The 19216-nt window shown below is 38.2% G+C and overlaps 1 protein-coding gene across 4 annotated transcripts in view; it reads right to left on the bottom strand.

Moving 5' to 3' along the window:
- The window catches only part of PCMTD2 (protein-L-isoaspartate (D-aspartate) O-methyltransferase domain containing 2), a 45286-nt gene that overhangs the window by 3849 nt on the left and 22221 nt on the right, over positions 1-19216 (bottom strand). For 3 of the 4 annotated variants that reach the window (XM_077117664.1, XM_077117670.1, XM_077117673.1), the window contains one exon: positions 7023-9709. The exons of the other annotated variant lie outside the window; for it this stretch is intronic. In XM_077117664.1, coding sequence (XP_076973779.1) covers positions 9330-9709 — 380 coding nt within the window. In that variant the 3' untranslated portion in view covers positions 7023-9329. Of the gene's footprint in view, positions 1-7022; positions 9710-19216 lie in introns of those variants that run through there. 4 annotated transcript variants of the gene reach the window in all.

Below are 19216 nucleotides of genomic sequence, written 5' to 3'. Positions count from 1 at the left end.
TTCAGTGCTCTTGCTTTAGGTTTAAGGTCCATAAAACCGCCTCCAGTTGTAAGATCCATAAGATATCTCCCAACATTTTCCTCTAACTGTTTTATGGTCTTAGACCTAATGTTTAGATCTTTGATCCATTTTGAGTTAACTTTTGTATAGGGTGTGAGAGATGGGTCTTCTTTCATTCTTTTGCATATGGATATCCAGTTCTCTAGGCACCATTTATTGAAGAGACTGCTCTGTCCCAGGTGAGTTGGCTTGACTGCCTTATCAAAGATCAAATGTCCATAGATGAGAGGGTCTATATCTGAGCACTCTATTCGATTCCATTGGTCGATATATCTATCTTTATGCCAATACCATGCTGTTTTGACCACTGTGGCTTCATAATATGCCTTAAAGTCAGGCAGCGCGAGACCTCCAGCTTCGGTTTTTTTCCTCAAGATGTTTTTAGCAATTCGGGGCACCCTGCCCTTCCAGATAAATTTGCTTATTGGTTTTTCTATTTCTGAAAAATAAGTTGTTGGGATTTTGATTGGTATTGCATTGAATCTGTAAATCAATTTAGGTAGGATTGACATCTTAACTATATTTAGTCTTCCAATCCATGAACACGGTATGCCCTTCCATCTATTTAGGTCTTCTGTGATTTCTTTTAGCAGTTTTTTGTAGTTTTCTTTATATAGGTTTTTTGTCTCTTTAGTTAAATTTATTCCTAGGTATTTTATTCTTTTAGTTGCAATTGTAAATGGGATTCGTTTCTTGATTTCCCCCTCAGCTTGTTCATTACTAGTGTATAGAAATGCTACAGATTTTTGAATGTTGATCTTGTAACCTGCTACTTTGCTGTACTCATTTATTAGCTCTAGTAGTTTTGTTGTGGATTTTTCCAGGTTTTCGACGTATAGTATCATATCGTCTGCAAACAGTGATAGTTTTACTTCTTCCTTTCCAATTTTGATGCCTTGTATTTCTTTTTCTTGTCTAATTGCTCTGGCTAGAACCTCCAACACAATGTTGAATAATAGTGGTGATAGTGGACATCCTTGTCTTGTTCCTGATCTTAGGGGGAAAGTTTTCAATTTTTCCCCATTGAGGATGATATTAGCTGTGGGTTTTTCATATATTCCCTCTATCATTTCAAGGAAGTTCCCTTGTATTCCTATCTTTTGAAGTGTTTTCAACAGGAAAGGATGTTGAATCTTGTCGAATGCCTTCTCTGCATCAATTGAGATGATCATGTGATTTTTCTGCTTTGATTTGTTGATATGGTGTATTACATTAATTGATTTTCTTATGTTGAACCAGCCTTGCATACCTGGGATGAATCCTACTTGGTCATGATGTATAATTCTTTTAATGTGCTGTTGGATACGATTTGCTAGAATTTTATTGAGGATTTTTGCATCTGTATTCATTAGAGAGATTGGTCTGTAGTTTTCTTTTTTTGTAATATCTTTGCCTGGTTTTGGTATGAGGGTGATGTTGGCTTCATAGAATGAATTAGGTAGTTTTCCCTCCACTTCGATTTTTTTGAAGAGTTTGAAGAGAATTGGTACTAATTCTTTCTGGAACGTTTGGTAGAATTCACATGTGAAGCCATCTGGTCCTGGACTTTTCTTTTTAGGAAGCTTTTGAATGACTAATTCAATTTCTTTACTTGTGATTGGTTTGTTGAGGTCATCTATGTCTTCTTGAGTCAAAGTTGGTTGTTCATGTCTTTCCAGGAACCCGTCCATTTCCTCTAAATTGTTGTATTTATTAGCGTAAAGTTGTTCATAGTATCCTGTTATTACCTCCTTTATTTCTGTGAGGTCAGTAGTTATGTCTCCTCTTCCATTTCTGATCTTATTTATTTGCATCCTCTCTCTTCTTCTTTTTGTCAATCTTGCTAAGGGCCCATCAATCTTATTGATTTTCTCATAGAACCAACTTCTGGCCTTATTGATATTCTCTATTGTTTTCATGTTTTCAATTTCATTTATTTGTGCTCTAATCTTTGTTATTTCTTTCCTTTTGCTTGCTTTGGGGTTAGCTTGCTGTTCTTTCTCCAGTTCTTCCAAATGGATAGTTAATTCCTGAATTTTTGCCTTTTCTTCTTTTCTGATATAGGCATTTAGAGCAATAAATTTCCCTCTTAGCACTGCCTTTGCTGCGTCCCATAAGTTTTGATATGTTGTGTTTTCATTTTCATTCGCCTCGAGGTATTTGCTAATTTCCCTTGCAATTTCTTCTTTGACCCAGTCGTTGTTTAGGAGTGTGTTGTTGAGCCTCCACGTATTTGTGAATTTTCTGGCACTCTGCCTATTATTGATTTCCAACATCATTCCTTTATGGTCCGAGAAAGTGTTGTGTAAGATTTCAATCTTTTTAAATTTGTTAAGACTTGCTTTGTGACCCAGCATATGGTCTATCTTTGAGAATGATCCATGAGCACTTGAGAAAAAGGTGTATCCTGCTGTTGTGGGATGTAATGTCCTATAAATGTCTATTAAGTCTAGTTCATTTATAGTAATATTCAGATTCTCTATTTCTTTGTTGATCCTCTGTCTAGATGTTCTGTCCCTTGATGAGAGTGGTGAGTTGAAGTCTCCAACTATTATGGTATATGAGTCTATTTCCCTTTCAATGTTTGCAGTATATTCCTCACGTATTTTGGGGCATTCTGATTCGGTGCGTAAATATTTATGATTGTTATGTCTTCTTGTTTAATTGTTCCTTTTATTAGTATATAGTGTCCTTCTTTGTCTCTTTTAACTGTTTTACATTTGAAGTCTAATGTGTTGGATATTAGTATAGCCACTCCTGCTCTTTTCTGGTTGTTATTTGCATGAAATATCTTTTCCCAACCTTTCACTTTCAACCTATGTTTATCTTTGGGTCTAAGATGTGTTTCCTGTAGACAGCATATAGAAGGATCCTGTTTTTTAATCCATTCTGCCAATCTATGTCTTTTGATTGGGGAATTCAGTCCATTGACATTTAGTGTTATTACTGTTTGGATAATATTTTCCTCTAACATTTTGCCTTTTGTATTATATATATCATATCTGATTTTCCTTCTTTCTACACTCTTTTCCATATCTCTCTCTTCTGTCTTTTTGTATCTGACTCTAGTGCTCCCTTTAGTATTTCTTGCAGAGCTGGTCTCCTGGTCACAAATTCTTTCAGTGACTTTTTGTCTGAGAATGTTTTAATTTCTCCCTCATTTTTGAAGGATAATTTTGCTGGATATAGGAGTCTTGGTTGGCAGTTTTTCTCTTTTAGTATTTTAAATATATCATCCCACTGTCTTCTAGCTTCCATGGTTTCTGCTGAGAAATCTACACAAAATCTTATTGGGTTTCCCTTGTATGTAATGGATTGTTTTTCTCTTGCTGCTTTCAAGATCTTCTCTTTCTCTTTGACCTCTGACATTCTAACTAGTAAGTGTCTTGGAGAACGCCTATTTGGGTCTAATCTCTTTGGGGTGCGCTGCACTTCTTGGATCTGTAATTTTAGGTCTTTCATAAGAGTTGGGAAATTTTCAGTGATAATTTCTTCCATTAGTTTTTCTCCTCCTTTTCCCTTCTCTTCTCCTTCTGGGACACCCACAACACGTATATTTGTGCGGTTCATATTGTCCTTGAGTTCCCTGATACCCTGTTCAAATTTTTCCATTCTTTTCCCTATAGTTTCTGTTTCTTTTTGGAATTCAGATGTTCCATCCTCCAAATCACTAATTCTATCTTCTGTCTCTTTAAATCTATCATTGTAGCTATCCATTATTTTTTCTATGTTTGCTACTTTATCCTTCACTTCCATAAGTTCTGCGATTTGTTTTTTCAGTTTTTCTATTTCTTCTTTATGTTCAGCCCATGTCCTCTTCATGTCCTCCCTTAATTTATCGATTTCATTTTTGAAGAGGTTTTCCATTTCTGTTCGTATATTCAGCATTAGTTGTCTCAGCTCTTGTGTCTCATTTGAGCTATTGGTTTGTTCCTTTGACTGAGCCATATTCTCAATCTTTTGAGCGTGGACAGTTATCTTCTGCTGCTGGCGTCTGGGCATTTATTCAGATTTCTCTTGGTGTTGGACCCAGCAAGGTTGTAATATTTTTCTGTGAAATCTCTGGGTTCCGTTTTTCTTATCCTGCCCAGTAGGTGGCGCTCGTGGCACCCGTTTGTCTGCGGGTCCCACCAGTAAAAGGTGCTGTGGGACCTTAAACTTTGGAAAACTCTCGCCGTCCTGGGGGTTCGCTAGCCGAAACGGCTTGAGCCGGCCCGGGGTCCGAACGCAGGGAGGGTTGCTGGTCGCCTACCATACTGTCTTGATTCCTGATGCTTTGTAATAAATTTGAAATTAGGAACTATGAATCCTCCTTTTTTTTTCAGGGCTGTTTTAGATATTCAGGACCCCTAAGATTTCATATAAATTTGGGGATCAGCATTACCATTTCTGCAAATGAGGCCACTGGAATTTTGACAGGGTGTGCACTGACCATGTAGATCACTACAGGTAATACTGCTATCTTAACAATATTAAGTCTTCAAATCCGTGGACATGAACGTTTTGCCATTATTTAATAGGCCTTCTTTAATTTCTTTCAGCAATGTTTTGTCATTTTCAGTGTACGAATCTTTCACATTATTGCTTAAATTTACTCCCAGGTATTTCAGTCTTGTAGAGGCTATTTTAAATGGAATTATTTCCTTAATTTCCTTTTGGGATTGTTCACTATTGGTGTGAAAAAAAACACAACTGACTTTTGTGAATTGACTTTGTACCCCACAACTTAGCTGCATTCATTTATTAGCTCTTGTTGTTTTTGTAGATTCTTTGGGATTTTCTCTGTAGAGGATCAAGTCATTAATAAATAAGATAATTTTACTTCCTTTTCAATTTGGATGCCTTCTGTTTTTCTTGCCTAATTGCTCTTGATAGTTCTGCCAGTTTGAAATCTGTTGTGGACCCCAGAAAAGCCATATCCTTTAATCCTCATTCAATATTACTGGGTGGGAGCTTTTTGACTGTTTCTCTGGACGTCACTCACCCAATTACAGGTGGTAACTTTTGATTAGATGGTTTCCATGGAGATATGTCTCCACCCATTCAAGGTGGGGTTGTTTACTGGAGCCCTTTAAGAGGGAACCATTTTGGAAAAAGCTTTAGAGGTCACACAGCCAGAGACCTGTGGAGATAAAGAAGGAAAATGCCCTTGGGAGCTTCATGAAACATGAAGCCCAGAGAGAAAACTAGCAGACTTCACCATGTGCCCTTCCAGCTGCGAGAGAAACCCCAAACTTCATTGGCCTTTCTTGAGTGAAGGAAACCTCCCATTGGTGCCTTAATTTGGACATTTGCATAGCCTTGCCTTAATTTGGACATTTTCACAGCCTTAGAACTGTAAACTTGCAAACAAGAGTACTTCCAGGACAATGTTGAATAGCAACGGTCTTTGATTTGGTGTTTGTGACTAGAGATAAAAACAATCATTTATAATGCTAAACTAGTGAACTCATCAGGATATAACATAATCAGAAACCATGAAAGTTAGAAAACCAGAAAAGCTGACAGAAAAGTCTTATCAACCTTGAATTCTGTATGATGCAAAAATATTTAAGAATGAGGGCAAAATAAAGAAAATGTCAGCTGAAGGAAAACTAAAATAATTTGCCACTAGTCAACCAGCTCTAAAGGAATTGTTAAAGGAAATAAGTGTTGGTAAAGATGCAGAGAAATCGGAACTCTTGCCCATAGCTGGTAGGAATGTAAAGTGCTACAGCCACTGTGGAAAACAGGTAGGTGGTTCCTCCAAAAGTTAAATACAGAATTACCATAAGACCTAGAAATCCAGGTACATACCCAAAGAATTGAAAGCAGGAATTCAAACAAATACTTGTTCGCCAATGCTTATATCAGCATTATTCACAATAGCTAAAAGGTGGAAACAACTCAAGTGTCCATCAACAGACGAATAGGTAAACAAAATTATTATACATGTGATGGAATACTATGCAGCTACAAAAATGAAGTTCTGATACATACTACAATATGGATGAAATTTGAAAACATGCTAAAGAAGCCAGATACAAATGGACAAATATTGTATTAGTCCACTTATATGAAATATCCAGAACGAGCAACTTCACAGAGACAGAAAGTAAATTAGAGGTTGTCAGAGAGAGGGGGAAAGTCTTGGTAATGGATGGGGTGATGCTAACACAGCATTGTAAACCTGCTCCAGACTCATCTTGGACACCTGGCAGCTCCCAGATATACCTGAACCTGCACGTGGAGACTTGGAAAGTTTCCTGGGCATCAGCACGGGTCCCAGGCCTCCCCAACCCCGCGGGCCAGCACAGATCGCCAACTCCAAAGGGCAGGCTCCGTAGCTGAGCAGGACCATCGGGAAGGGGACATAAGGTGAAGCTCATCCCAAGCCTAACCCTAATTGACATCATCACCCTCACCCCTGAACCCGAACCCTTAAGACCACTGACTTTATCCTTAACCCCCTAACCCTAAATCCGGGAATAATAAAGCTGTTAGGTCTTTGTATCTCATCAAATTTGCCCCCTTCCATCAATTTGCTTCACTATTTATTGCTTTCATGTAAATTTTGGAAATCAGGAGTTTCCTCTTCAACACTGGTACATAACTTAGCAAATAAGATAAAAATTGATCAAATAACTAAATGAAATTATTGGAGCAAATACTCAAATTGTGCTGCCACTTAAAATGTTGTCATTGTCATCATTTTTTTAATTCTCAAATAATATATAGGAAAATTGTGTCTAAAAACCAAACACACTCTTCAAATTACTATAGGGGTTCTTAGAACTAGGTGCCTTTCAATTTGCTGATTCCAAGGTCATATTTATTAATTAGAAATAACTTCCCAAGTCTACTATAAATGGTAGACAATTAAAACAAGTATAAAAGAAAAACACATCATCTTAACAAAGAAAAAAAGCTTCATTTTTAAAAATTTTGAAATGAATGTAGTCAAGAGGTCAAATTACCACACAGGAAACAGAAGCAATGCCAAGTAAGCTAAAATGTCTTTATCTTTATTGATATATTTTGTATTTATACATGTCATTAAAAACCATGTTTCAAATTCCCTGCATTAAACCTCTGAAAATTCCAGACTGGCAAAAGTATTTTTACATATACATTTGATTTTGGCATTACATATCTAATATTTATAAATTTGAAATTTGTTTTCACAAGTCTATGGCTTTACTACTTTTCAAGACAAAAGTCACATAATATTAAAATAAAGACTACTCAGAATATGAGAGTAATCAATAGTCAAGAATGTGGTTTACAATATATCTCATCAAGGAGCTTACAGCGAATACAGATTATTATAATTTATCTGTCTGAAAACAGAAAACAGTGTATTATACTGAACTCTGGTGAAAGGTGCTTAAGCACAGGAAAACTTCCTTATATTAACCCTTTATTTTTACAAGATAAACTCCAAACTGTTTCACATATATATATTACATCTCTATATTTTTAACTAATTCTGATTTTGAAAAAAGCACAAATTGATAACATGTAAATATAAATGCTAGGAAAGGTTTAACATATACCAGGAAAAATGTCCTATACATTGTAAAGCTTTTACAATCTAACTTAAAGGCAAATGTGGCAAAAAGGAAAACTGTGAAACTAATATAACAGATTTCATAGATACCATTCATTCAGTTATGTCCAAATATTTTCATGTAACTAGACGTCTCAACAGAATAATGTCAACAAGTATCTGCAAACGATGAAGTGTTAGCAAGTAAACTTAAACCGAGCGTTTCTCTTAGAATGAATGACACAACATTCAGTTAAAAAGCAGCTAAAACTTGAACTTTATATAAAATAGTCTCTATTTACACATCTAGGACAACATACATGCTTTCCCTGCTCTGCATGCAGATTGTATTACATGATGAAAATGATTCAGTTACAGAAAACAGAAGGGGTTCAAAATAACCAGAGCTCAGGTACTGAAGCCAGAGACAATGAACCCCAGCAATTCCCAAGGTGCTGAAATCTGGCTATCAACTCCTACACAGCATTATGAGAGTTAAAGTTCACTGTTAATGTTTTAACCTATTTTTTTCTTTGGGTGGAAAAAAAAAGCTTTTAAAAGAACCAATCTTTTGGAACAAGCAATATAATTTCAAAACACTCTGCCATCTGACTTGTGTAAGTACTGTCATTTCTTCCAGATGCACAACTTGAGAGAGAAATTCTGGCTGTCACATGCCACTGTGAGTGCAACTGTTTCAATGCAATGAAGCTCCTCAATACATATTTCATTTTAAGAAGAATTATAAAACTAATACATCTTTTTTTCTCCAGAATTATAAAAAGTAAAATCTATGGATAAGGACTCTAATTTGGTTACAGAAAAATAGCAAATTGAATCCATGAAGCACAGACTGTCTGGTCCCCAGTTAGTTCCCCGCAACCTTAACACTTTCCACCTGTTCTGAGAAACGAAGCCCTTAATGGTCTTTAATGTTGGGTATATAATCACACCTTCTATTAGAGTGAAAATAATTTAGCTTCTTACACACACACACACACACACACACACACAAAACTTGTTTCATTTTAGGGATTACTTGACAGTGGTTTTTTTAAAAGTAGCAAAAGATGCCAGGAAAAAAATAAGCTTGGGAGTCTTTTGAATTACAGAAATAATTTGATAGTTTGAGACTTTCATTCCTCCTCCCCCAATCACAATTTTTCTCTTAAAAATTACATCTGACAACTCACAGATGATTTTAATTTAATTAATTAATTTAATTAAAATAAGGGAAGGCTTTTCAAAATGTTTCCCATTTTAGAAAACTAAAAAGTTTAGTGAAACTCAATGCCAGTAACAAAGAGGCCGATAACATAAAATTCAAAGTTGGACATAGTGTATCACATCCAGAAAATATTTTATACACTTACAAACTTGTGCTTTCTTTCACATATTGTAAGCAAAACCATTTGTTACTGTTTTCATTTTAAATGCACAGTATGTGTATCCTATATGAGAAGTCGTCATCAGGCAGTCTTTAGATTCAGTGTTTCATCCGAGGTGAATATAAACACTCTTCTGTGGGAGATTCTCACCTCTTTGTAAAAACATTCTTCTATTTAGTTTACATTTGTCAGATTATTTTTAAGGAAATCATACTATTGGAGGAAAATTTTAAAGGACAACCAAGAATAAACTAGGAAAAGAAGACAAGCTGACGAGCATAGTAATTCCCTTCTCCACCCTCGCTGTGCAGGTGGCACAGGTGTCATACTCCGGCAATCCCCTCTTCTCCATTTGCCCTTTTCAAACAGGCAACTTATTTTTCCCTATAATACAGCAGGTAATATTTCAGGGGATCTGGCAGAGGGAGGCTCAGGACCTTCTCACGAAGGAAGTTCACCGGGGGGTCGGGCTTCGTTTCGGCGCGGGTCTTCCCTTCTTCATCCCGCCGCTCTTCTTCAGGGTCTTCGCAGTTATTGTCGTCAGAGGGGTTGGAGATCCGACTAGCAAAGACCTCTTTGTCCAAAAAGACAATAGTTTCCATTCGACGGCGGCGAACTCGCCTGCGTTTAAACCTGGGAGTATTCTTGAGTCCATTTCCGCTTTTATTCATTGTTTCCTGGTGGATTACCTTCTTAATAGTACCCCGGATAGCAATGCGAGCTAAATCCTGCAGGCTGCGAACGGCCAGCGGTGCTACAATACACAAGAACAGTATGTGGTTATGCTCCACTGCATCCTGTTTGGGTGGTGACGATGAGACAAAGCAGAAACATCTAAACATTATAAAACTGTTTCAATTCACTGGTGTATTTACAAACATGTTACAATGCAGGAATAATCTAAGCAAATACCAATGAGGGCTCAAATTTGCACTCATACGGTACTTAAAAGATATCTCCAAATGCACTAACCCTTAACTTTAAACAGGAAAGCAAGCAATATTGCTTGGCTAATCCATTAGTGGCTGACCAAACCGAGGTTAATGTTCTGTTTTTGTTTCTGAACAGCCTGGTTTCCTTACTCTATTTCTAACAATCATTCATGTGTTACATGTCATCCAGTGGTAATAGAGTATGTCCCTAACATTCTTTTGTCTTTTTAAAAATATCATAGTAATTTGCAAATTAAATATTTGCTCTTTTTATGTAAGGAAAGAAGAGCAAATCCTAAACATTCTGAGGAGCAAAGATCCTGAGGCACACCAAGGAGACAAAACCTGGCAATTAAAAGAGAGCTCACAATTTAATGCAGGCAATACAAATATGGCAATTAAATGGCTTTTCTCAAAGGGAAACGGCTGTGTGGTCACGTGTTGAACATGACCATCACTGCTCCCCTCTAGCACCTGAAAGGGAAAGGTCTTGTGCTGTATACAAGGTATCACCTCTGGGAGCCTCCAGCACACCTGTGCCCCTTGGTCCTTCAGAGCACTGACCACTCTCCCCCTCCCCATTATCCACACCAACTCTACTCTCCTGCCTCCTGTCTCTGAGGACAAGCTGTCCCTGCTCCTTCCCTGGGATTCGCTCCACCCTGTTCCACTGAAATCCTCCTCAAAAAAAATGTCACCATGCAGGGGCCTGGCCCTCTCCACGTCAGGTCAGTGATCCCTGCCTAAATCACAGCCCCTCCTCTGACCTCACTTTCCTAATCTCTGTTCCACCTACCCTATGGGTGTCCCCCAGGCCTCAGTTTCCACCCTTTCCCCTCCCCACATCCCTGCAGCTTCCAATGACACATACAAGCCAGGGAGTCCCGAGTGCCTCACCACTGCGCTGAGCCTTTCACAGACCCGCACCACAACAGGCAATGTGGTAACTCAGGCTCTCACTTCCTTCCTCAGAATAGGCCACATTTGCTCCTGAGTCCTTTCCATTCAGTGGCAAATTTCAATAGCTCCTAACCATCTCCTTATCTCCAGTCTTTCACTCCTTCAACCAATTTGAGGAGCCCCTGTCTATGCTAACACATCTCCACTAAGTATTTTCACCTCCACGGTTTTACTGATTCTACTGTCTTCACCAACACATTTGGGTATTCTGAGAAACTCTTGCCTGAGAAGATAAAAGTTACAAATGACTCTGCTGTTATTTTCAGGAACCCTGAATAGTATTAAATAACTGTTTATTATCCGAGATTTGGGTTCTGAAACCCTCACCTTGAACCAGTATCACTGTGTCCACCATGTCAGGATTCTTATCCAATCCTAATCAATCCCGTGCACTGAAAGACTTGTCTTAAATCAGACTGCACCACCCATCAAAACAACAACAATAAAAATACCCTCATAGCCTGTCTCGATCAAGAGGACAAAGTGAGATGCTTCAGGGCTACATGCCCCCGCAGAACTGATGGAAGGGTCTTTCTCAAAACTCCAGGGAGGAGTTAAAGGAGGGCAGGAACAGGGTGAGTGCCAAATCAAGAAAATAGCTATTTAAAGCAGTAGCCTCTGCAGGTGCCCTGGCTGGCCACCCTCCGGTCTCTCACTAGCTTGGCGTGGAGCCAGTCACACACCCAGTGCAGATCCCTGATCCCAGTCTGGAGGGAGCAGAGTGGTTCTCGCGCACCTGCCAGGAGCACATATATCCGGCCCACTCTGTCTAGTGATGGCCTGAGGGACTTGCCTGTCCAAGTCCAAGTCTCCAAGCTCACAGAGCTCTACAGAATGCTTCGGGGTAGCAGCAAAGTCATGTTGCCTGGGGCAAGAGATGGCTGGCTGTAGGACATACAGTGCAGTATGTGGGACCATGAGGAAACTATTTTGTAGGTAAAAAGGGACATCAGGAACTGTGTAAAAAGGAGGAGTTCCTACAGCCAACGTGTGCATACCCATGACAAGAGAAAGATGCAGAAAGGATGAGGGAGGCCCCATGCTTTGGAGCTATTCTCTAAACTCAGGGATGGATAAGCCCTGAAGGACAGCACTAGTACCGGTCACTCAGCAAAGACTGGGAAAAGTATTTCCTTTTTCCCCTATTTTCCTTTCATTTTTCTTTCTTATTTTTTGTTACTGCCTGGCATTCAAGGAAAACTGTCACAACACTGGCTGGATACAAGCTTAAGAAACAGACATTTGCAGTGATACATACATTAAAATATCAAAATGTCCAGGTCTCAACAAAAGGTTACAAAACATATAAAGAAAAGTGAAGTGATGGAACAGGCAAAGGAGAAGATTAAGGCACTATAAATCATCAATGAAGAGACCCAGAAATGTACATGCCTGTCAAGACTTTTTAAAAATGGTCCTAAGTATGCTCAAAGAGCTAAAGCAAAACATGGACAAAGAACTAAAGGAAACAGGAAAACGACAGGAGAACACAAAGAGAATGTCACTACAGAGATGGAAATTACGAAAAGGAATCAAACAGAGCTGAAGACCATAGTACCAGAAATTTTTAAATTCCCTAAAGGGATTCAAGAAAAGATTGGAGCCAGCAGAAGAAAGAACTTGGAGATAAGACAATTGAAATCATTCTGTTTAAGGAGCAGAAACAAGAAAGAATGAAGAAAAGCGAACAGAGCCTGAAGAGCCTGGGGGGCAGCATCAAGTACACCAATATATGAACTGTGTGGGTCCCAAAGGAAGAGAGAAAGTGCAGAGAGATACTCAAAGAAATAACGGCTGAAAACTTCCAAAATTTAACAAAAGACATGAATCTACACATTCAAGACACTCAATGAACTCTAGATAGGATAAATCAAAACAGACCTACACCATGTCATACTTTCATCAAACTGTCAACTGCCAAAAATAAAGAGAGAATTCGGAAAGCGACACGTCAAATACAAGGGAGCCTCACTAAGATTAAATGCTGATTTCTCATAGGAAACCATGGAAACAAGAAGACAACAGGATGACATATCTGAAGTGCTCAAAGTAAAAAAATTGCAAACTAAGAATTCTGGCAAATCTGTTTTTCAAAAACAAGGGAGTGAGTAAGACAACCACAGGTAACAAGACCTATGCATGTCCTGCTGTACCTCACCTTCTGAAATCCTGCTGCAATACCTACATGGGGATGGTCTTCCTTACACAGGCGGCAATCACCTCAGCTTGCATATCAAGAGCTTATTCTGGTGTGAGTTTTAGGAAGCAGGCCTTTAACAAATTCATTCTCACCCTACCACCAGAGTTATCCAAAACTCAGACATGCCATATCTTTGATTTAGAACATCTAACTGCAAGGATTGTGGGAAGATGGCAGAGTGGGAAGCTCCAGGAATCAGTCCCTCCACCAGAACAACTATTAAACAGGCAGGAACTGTCTGAATCAACTATTTCGAAACCTAAGAATCCAGTTGCACACTGCTCTTTCCATGTGGCAGTCACCAGCACCCATTCCCCACTCTCACGGTAGTCTACATGAGAAACCCTGCTGGAGCCAGAAAGGGACATAAAAATCCACTTCCCCAAGATCTGGGAGGGCACAGGCTGACTGCTGACCATAGCTTTAGATTAGCTACTTAGGACCACTGTTCCAACCCACCCTGGACAGAGGTGGCAAGGAGACTTAGAGAAGCTCTGCTTCCTCAGAGCCGCAGAAGACAACTGAAGGCTGCATTTGCTGGGCAGGTCAAGAAGGCACAGCTGTGGGGAGCCATGGAAGAAGCTTCTGGCACCCTTCCTGGCCAGTCTATATCCCCTTTCCAGAGCAGCTTGGAGCTGGCCTGCACTGTCTTTGTAGAACCCTGCTCTATTCTGGATGGGAAAGACTAACTTGGAAACTATTCTCCTCTCCCCTCCCAGAATTTGCCCTCCAGGCAAAGGCAGCTTGACACAAGGAAACCAGTGTAAGAACCAATGGAGGCCAGAGGGAAAGCCTACCTGCTTTAAATTCAGCAGCGGAACCCCCAGGAGAGGGAGAGGGTCTGTCTCCTGTGAAGTGGAGAGGCCATTCCAACTCCTATAAACAAGGGAACTCCTAAGCCACTAGCACAGGCTCAGGACAAGAAACAGACCCAGAAAAGGCAGGGAGGACCTTGTACTTGGCTTTTGCCTTGGGGAGACCTTCCTGATAGGAGGGCCAATACTCAAGAAAATCTCTGTTATATAACTAGCTGGTTACATTCTCAAGAAACGGACATCTGGGAATAAATTCCAGAGTTAACATTTTGAAATATTAAAACATGCAGTGAACAACAAAAGAGTACAAGACAGACAAGAAAATATATGAAGCAAATATGAACAGAACTTAGGGGAGAAAGTGACTGTTCTACATTAATAGTAGGAGGATTTAATACATCATTTTATATAATGGATAGAACATCTAGACAGAAGATTACTAAGGAAATAGAACAACTGAACGATACTCTGAACCAACGAGACCTAACTGACATGTACAGGCTCCAGAGCACCACAATAAAGGGAATATTGCAATAAGTCACGTGAATTTTTTTGGTTTCCCATTCTATATAAAAGTTATGTTTCCACTATACTGTAGTTTAATAAGTATGTAATAGTATTATGTCTAAAAAAAAACAATGTACATACCTTAATTAAAAAATACTGCACTGCTAAAAAATGCTAACCATTATCTGAGCCTTCAGCAAGTTGTAATCTTTTCACTGATGGAGGATCTTGACTCCATGTTGATGGCTGCTTATTGATCAGGGTGAAGGTTCCTGAAGCTGGAGTGGCTGTGGCAATTTCTAAAATAAGACAACAATGAAGTTTGCCCCATCAATTGACTTTTCCTTTCATGACAAATTTCTCTGTAGCATGCGATGTTCTTTAATAGCATTTTACCCACAGGAGAACTTCTTTCAAAATTGGAGTCAATTCTTTCAAACCCTGCCACTGCTTTATCAGCTAAGTTTGCATAATATTCTAAGTGCTTTGTTGTCATTTCGACAATGTTCACAGCATCTTCACCAAGTGTAGATTCCATTTCAATAAATCACGTTCTTTGTTCAGCCATGAAAAGCAACTTCTCATCTGTTAAAGTATTATCATGAGATTGCAGTAATTCAGTCACATCTTCAGGCTCTATTTCTACTTCTAGTTCTCTTACTATTTCCACTACATCTTCAGTTACTTCCTTCACTAAAGTCTTGAACCTCTCAAAGTCACCCATGAGGGTTGGAATCAACTTCTTCCACACTCCTGTTAATGCTGACATTTTGAGCTTCTCCCATGAACCACAAATGTTCTTAATGGTATCTAGAATGGTGAATCCTTTCCACGTTTTCAATTTACTTTGTCCAGATCCATCAGAGGAATCACTATCTATGACAGCTATAGCTTTACAAACTTTATTTCTTAATAAGACTTGAAAGTTGAAACAACTCCTTGATCTATGGACGACAAAACGGATGTTTTGTGTTAGGAGGCATAAAAACAACATTAATCTCGTTGCATCTCTCCATCAGAGCTCTTGGGTGACCAGATGTATTGCTAATGAGCAGTGATATTTTGAAAGGAATCTGTTTTTCTGAGCCGTAGGTCTCAACAGTGAGCTTAGAATGATAAGTAAACCAGGTTGTAAATAGATGTGCTGTCATCCAGGCTTTATTATTCCATTTATAGGCAGAGTAGATTTAGCATAATTCATAAGGGCCCTAGGATTTTCAGAATACTAAATGAACACTGGCTTTAACTTAAAGTTACCAGCTGCATTAGCCCCTAACAAGAGGGTCAATCTGTCCTTTGAAGTTTTGAAGCCAGTCACTGACTTCTCTCTAGGGATGAAAATTCTAGATGGCATCTTCTTCCAATACAAGGCTATTTTGTCTACACTGAAATTGAAAAATCTATCACTTAGTGTAGCCAACTTCATCAATTTTCTTAGCTAGATCTTCTGGATAACTTGTTGCTTCACCTTGTACTTAAGGAGATAGCATCATAGCTTCCTTACCTCTCTCAGCCTTCATAGAACTGAAGATAGAGCCTTACTCTGGATTAGGTTCTGGTTTAAGGGAATATTGTGGCTATTTGATCTTCTATCCAGACTACCAAAACTTTCTCCATATCAGCAGTGAGCCTGTTTCACTTTCTTAACAGTCATGTGTTTAATGGGGTAGCACTTTTAATTTCCTTCAAGAACTTTTACTTTGCATTCGCAACTTGGCTAACTTTCTGACGCAAGAGACCTGGCTTGTGGCCGGTCTTAGCTTTCAATGCATTCCTCATTAGGCTTCAACAAAAGTTAATATAGCTTTTGATTTAAAGTAAGACGTGCAACTTTTTCTTTCTCTTACACACTTAGAGGCCACTATGGGTTATTAATTGGCCTAACTTCAATATTGTTGTGTTTCAGGTAATAAGGAGCCCCAAGTAGAGGGAGAAAGACAAGGTTAACAGCCAACTGGTAGAACACATACAATATTTATCCATTAAGTCCACCATCTTATATGGGCCCAGTTTGTAGCACTCCAAAGCAATTACAATAGTAGCATTTAAAAAAATCACAGGTCACCATAATAAAAAAGCTTGAGATATTACAAACATTACCAAAATGCAACACTGAGACACAAAGTAAGTACATGATGTTGGAAAAAATGGTGCCAAGAGACCTGCTCTACACAGGATTGCCACAAATCTTTGATTTCTAAAAATCATACCATCCAAGAAGCACCATAAAATGAGGTATACCTACTTAGAACACTTTACCCAACAACAACATAATACATATTCTTTTTAGTACATATGGAGTATTCTCTAGGATAAACCACATCTTAGGTAACAAAAGTAAGTCTCAACAAAGTAAAAAATATTGAACTAATATAATGTATCTTCTCTGACCACAATGGAAAGAAACTGGAAACCACGAACAGGGAGAAATGGAAAATTCACAAATATGTGGAAATTAAGCCATAAACTCTTAAATAATCAATGGGTTAAAGAATAAATCACAAGGAAATTAGGAAATAATTGAGATGAATGAAATGAAAATACAACATACCAAAACTTTTGGGATGCAGCTAAATCAGTGCTTAAGTGGGACTTTTTTTATCTAAATAAAATTTTAAAAGAAGAAAGATCACAAATCAATAACCTAACTTCATAACTAAAGAAACTAGAACAAGAGTAAACTAAAACCAAAGTTAGTAAAGGAGGAAAATAGTAAACATTAGAGATCAATTAAATAAAGACTAGAAAAACATAAAAAGAACCAATAAAACAAGGGGGTGTGAGGGTATTTCAGTGGTAGAATTCTCACCTGCCATGTGGGAGACCCAGGTTTGATTCCCGGCCTATGCACTTCCCAAACAAACAAAAAACCAAACCAAACAAAAATTCAACAAATGGTGCTGCAATAAGGGGATATTCACGTGGAAAAATAATGAAATGTGACCCCCACTATACAGCATACAAAAGAAAAAAAAAGAATAAATAAAACAAAAAGCTGACTCTTTAAAAAGATCAATAAAATTGACAAACCTGACAAAGAAAAAGAGAGAACAAACACAATAGTTAAAATCAGAAATGAAAAGGGAGGCATTACTACCAACCTCACTGAAAAGAAAAAGACATAAGGATACTCTGATCAACTGTATGCCACCAAATTAGATAACCTAGATGAAATGGACACATTTCTAGAAACACACAAACTATTTATACTGACTCAAGAAACAGATCTCAACAAACCAATAACTAATAAAGAGATTGAATGAAAAACCTCCCAACAAAGAAAAGCCCAGGACCAGCTGGCTTCATAGGGAAAATTTACCAAACATTCCAAGAAGAATTAACACCAATCCTGCTCAAACTCTTCCAAAAAACTGAGAAGGGAATACTCCCTAATTCATTCTATGAGGCCAACATCACATTACCTTCATACCAAAAAACATATAAAGAAACCGTAAGAAAACTGTAGACCAATATCTCTCTTATGAATATACATACAAAAATCCTCAACAAAATACTAGCAAACTGAATTCAATAGCACATTAAAAGAATTATACACCATGATCAAGTAGGTTTTATTCCAGGTTTGCAAGGCTGGTTCAACATAATAAAATCAATTAATGCAATATATCACATTAATGGACCAAAAGAAAAAAAACACACGCTCATCTCAACTGATACAGAAAAGGCATTTGACAACTCCACCACTCCTTGATAAAATCACTTAGAAAACTAGGAATAGAAAGAAACTTCCTCAAAATGTAAAGGGCATATTTCAAAAACCTACAGCTAATATCACACTTAATGGTGACGGACTGGAAGCTTTCTCTTTAAGATCAGAAACAAGAAAAGGATGCCCAATGTCATCACTTTTTTTTTTTGGGGGGGGGGGGCGGGTAGGGGTACATGGTCCAGGAATTGAACTCAGGTCTCCCTCATGGAAGGCAAGAATTCTACCACTGAACCATCCATGCACCCTCAATGTCACCATTTTTATTCACCATCATACTGGAAGTTCTTGCTGGAGAAATTAGGCAAGAAAAAAAATAAAAGGCATCCAAATTGGAAATGAAGGAGTAAAATTTTCCCTATTTGCACATGACATAATACTATATACAAAAATTCCTGAAACATTCACAACATAACTCCTAGAGCTAATAAATGACTTTGGCAAAGCAGAGGGGTACAAGATCAACACCCCAAAACCAGTAATGCTTCTATACATTATCAAAGAACAATGAGAAGAAGAAATTAAGGAAAAAATTCCATTAACAATAGCAACCAAAAGAATTAAGTATCTAACCTAGGCTGTAAAGGACCTGTACACAGAAAACTACAAAACATTGCTAAAATAAATCTAAAAAGACCTGAATAAACAGGACATTCCATATTCATGTATCAGAAGAATTAAATATTAAAATGTTAATCCTGGGCGGGCCACAGTGGCTCAGCAGGCAAGGACGCTTGCCTGCCATGCCAGAGGACCCGGGTTTGATTCCTGGTGCCTGTCCATGTTAAAAAAAAAAAAAAAAAAAAAGTTAATCCTACCCAAAGTGACTTAAAGGTTTAATGCAATCACAACAAAAATTCTAACAACCTTCTCCACAGAAACAGAAAAACCAATAATCGAATTTATACGGAAGGGTAAGGGGCTCCAAATAGCCAAAGACATCCACAGAAAACAAAACAGCATGGTACTGGCACCAAGAGAGACATATAGACCAACGGCATCAAACTGAAAGCTCAGAATTCAACCTTTATGTTTACGGTGAACTGATTTTTGACAAGGTGGCAAAGACTACTCAATTTGGAAAAAAATAGTCTCTTCAACAAATGGCACTGGGAAAACT

This window comes from Tamandua tetradactyla, chromosome 1, assembly GCF_023851605.1.
Source record: "Tamandua tetradactyla isolate mTamTet1 chromosome 1, mTamTet1.pri, whole genome shotgun sequence".
NCBI classification, from domain to species: Eukaryota; Metazoa; Chordata; class Mammalia; order Pilosa; family Myrmecophagidae; genus Tamandua; species Tamandua tetradactyla.
The sequence above is the reverse complement of the archived record's forward strand: the minus strand, read 5'-3'. Positions and strand labels throughout refer to the sequence as shown.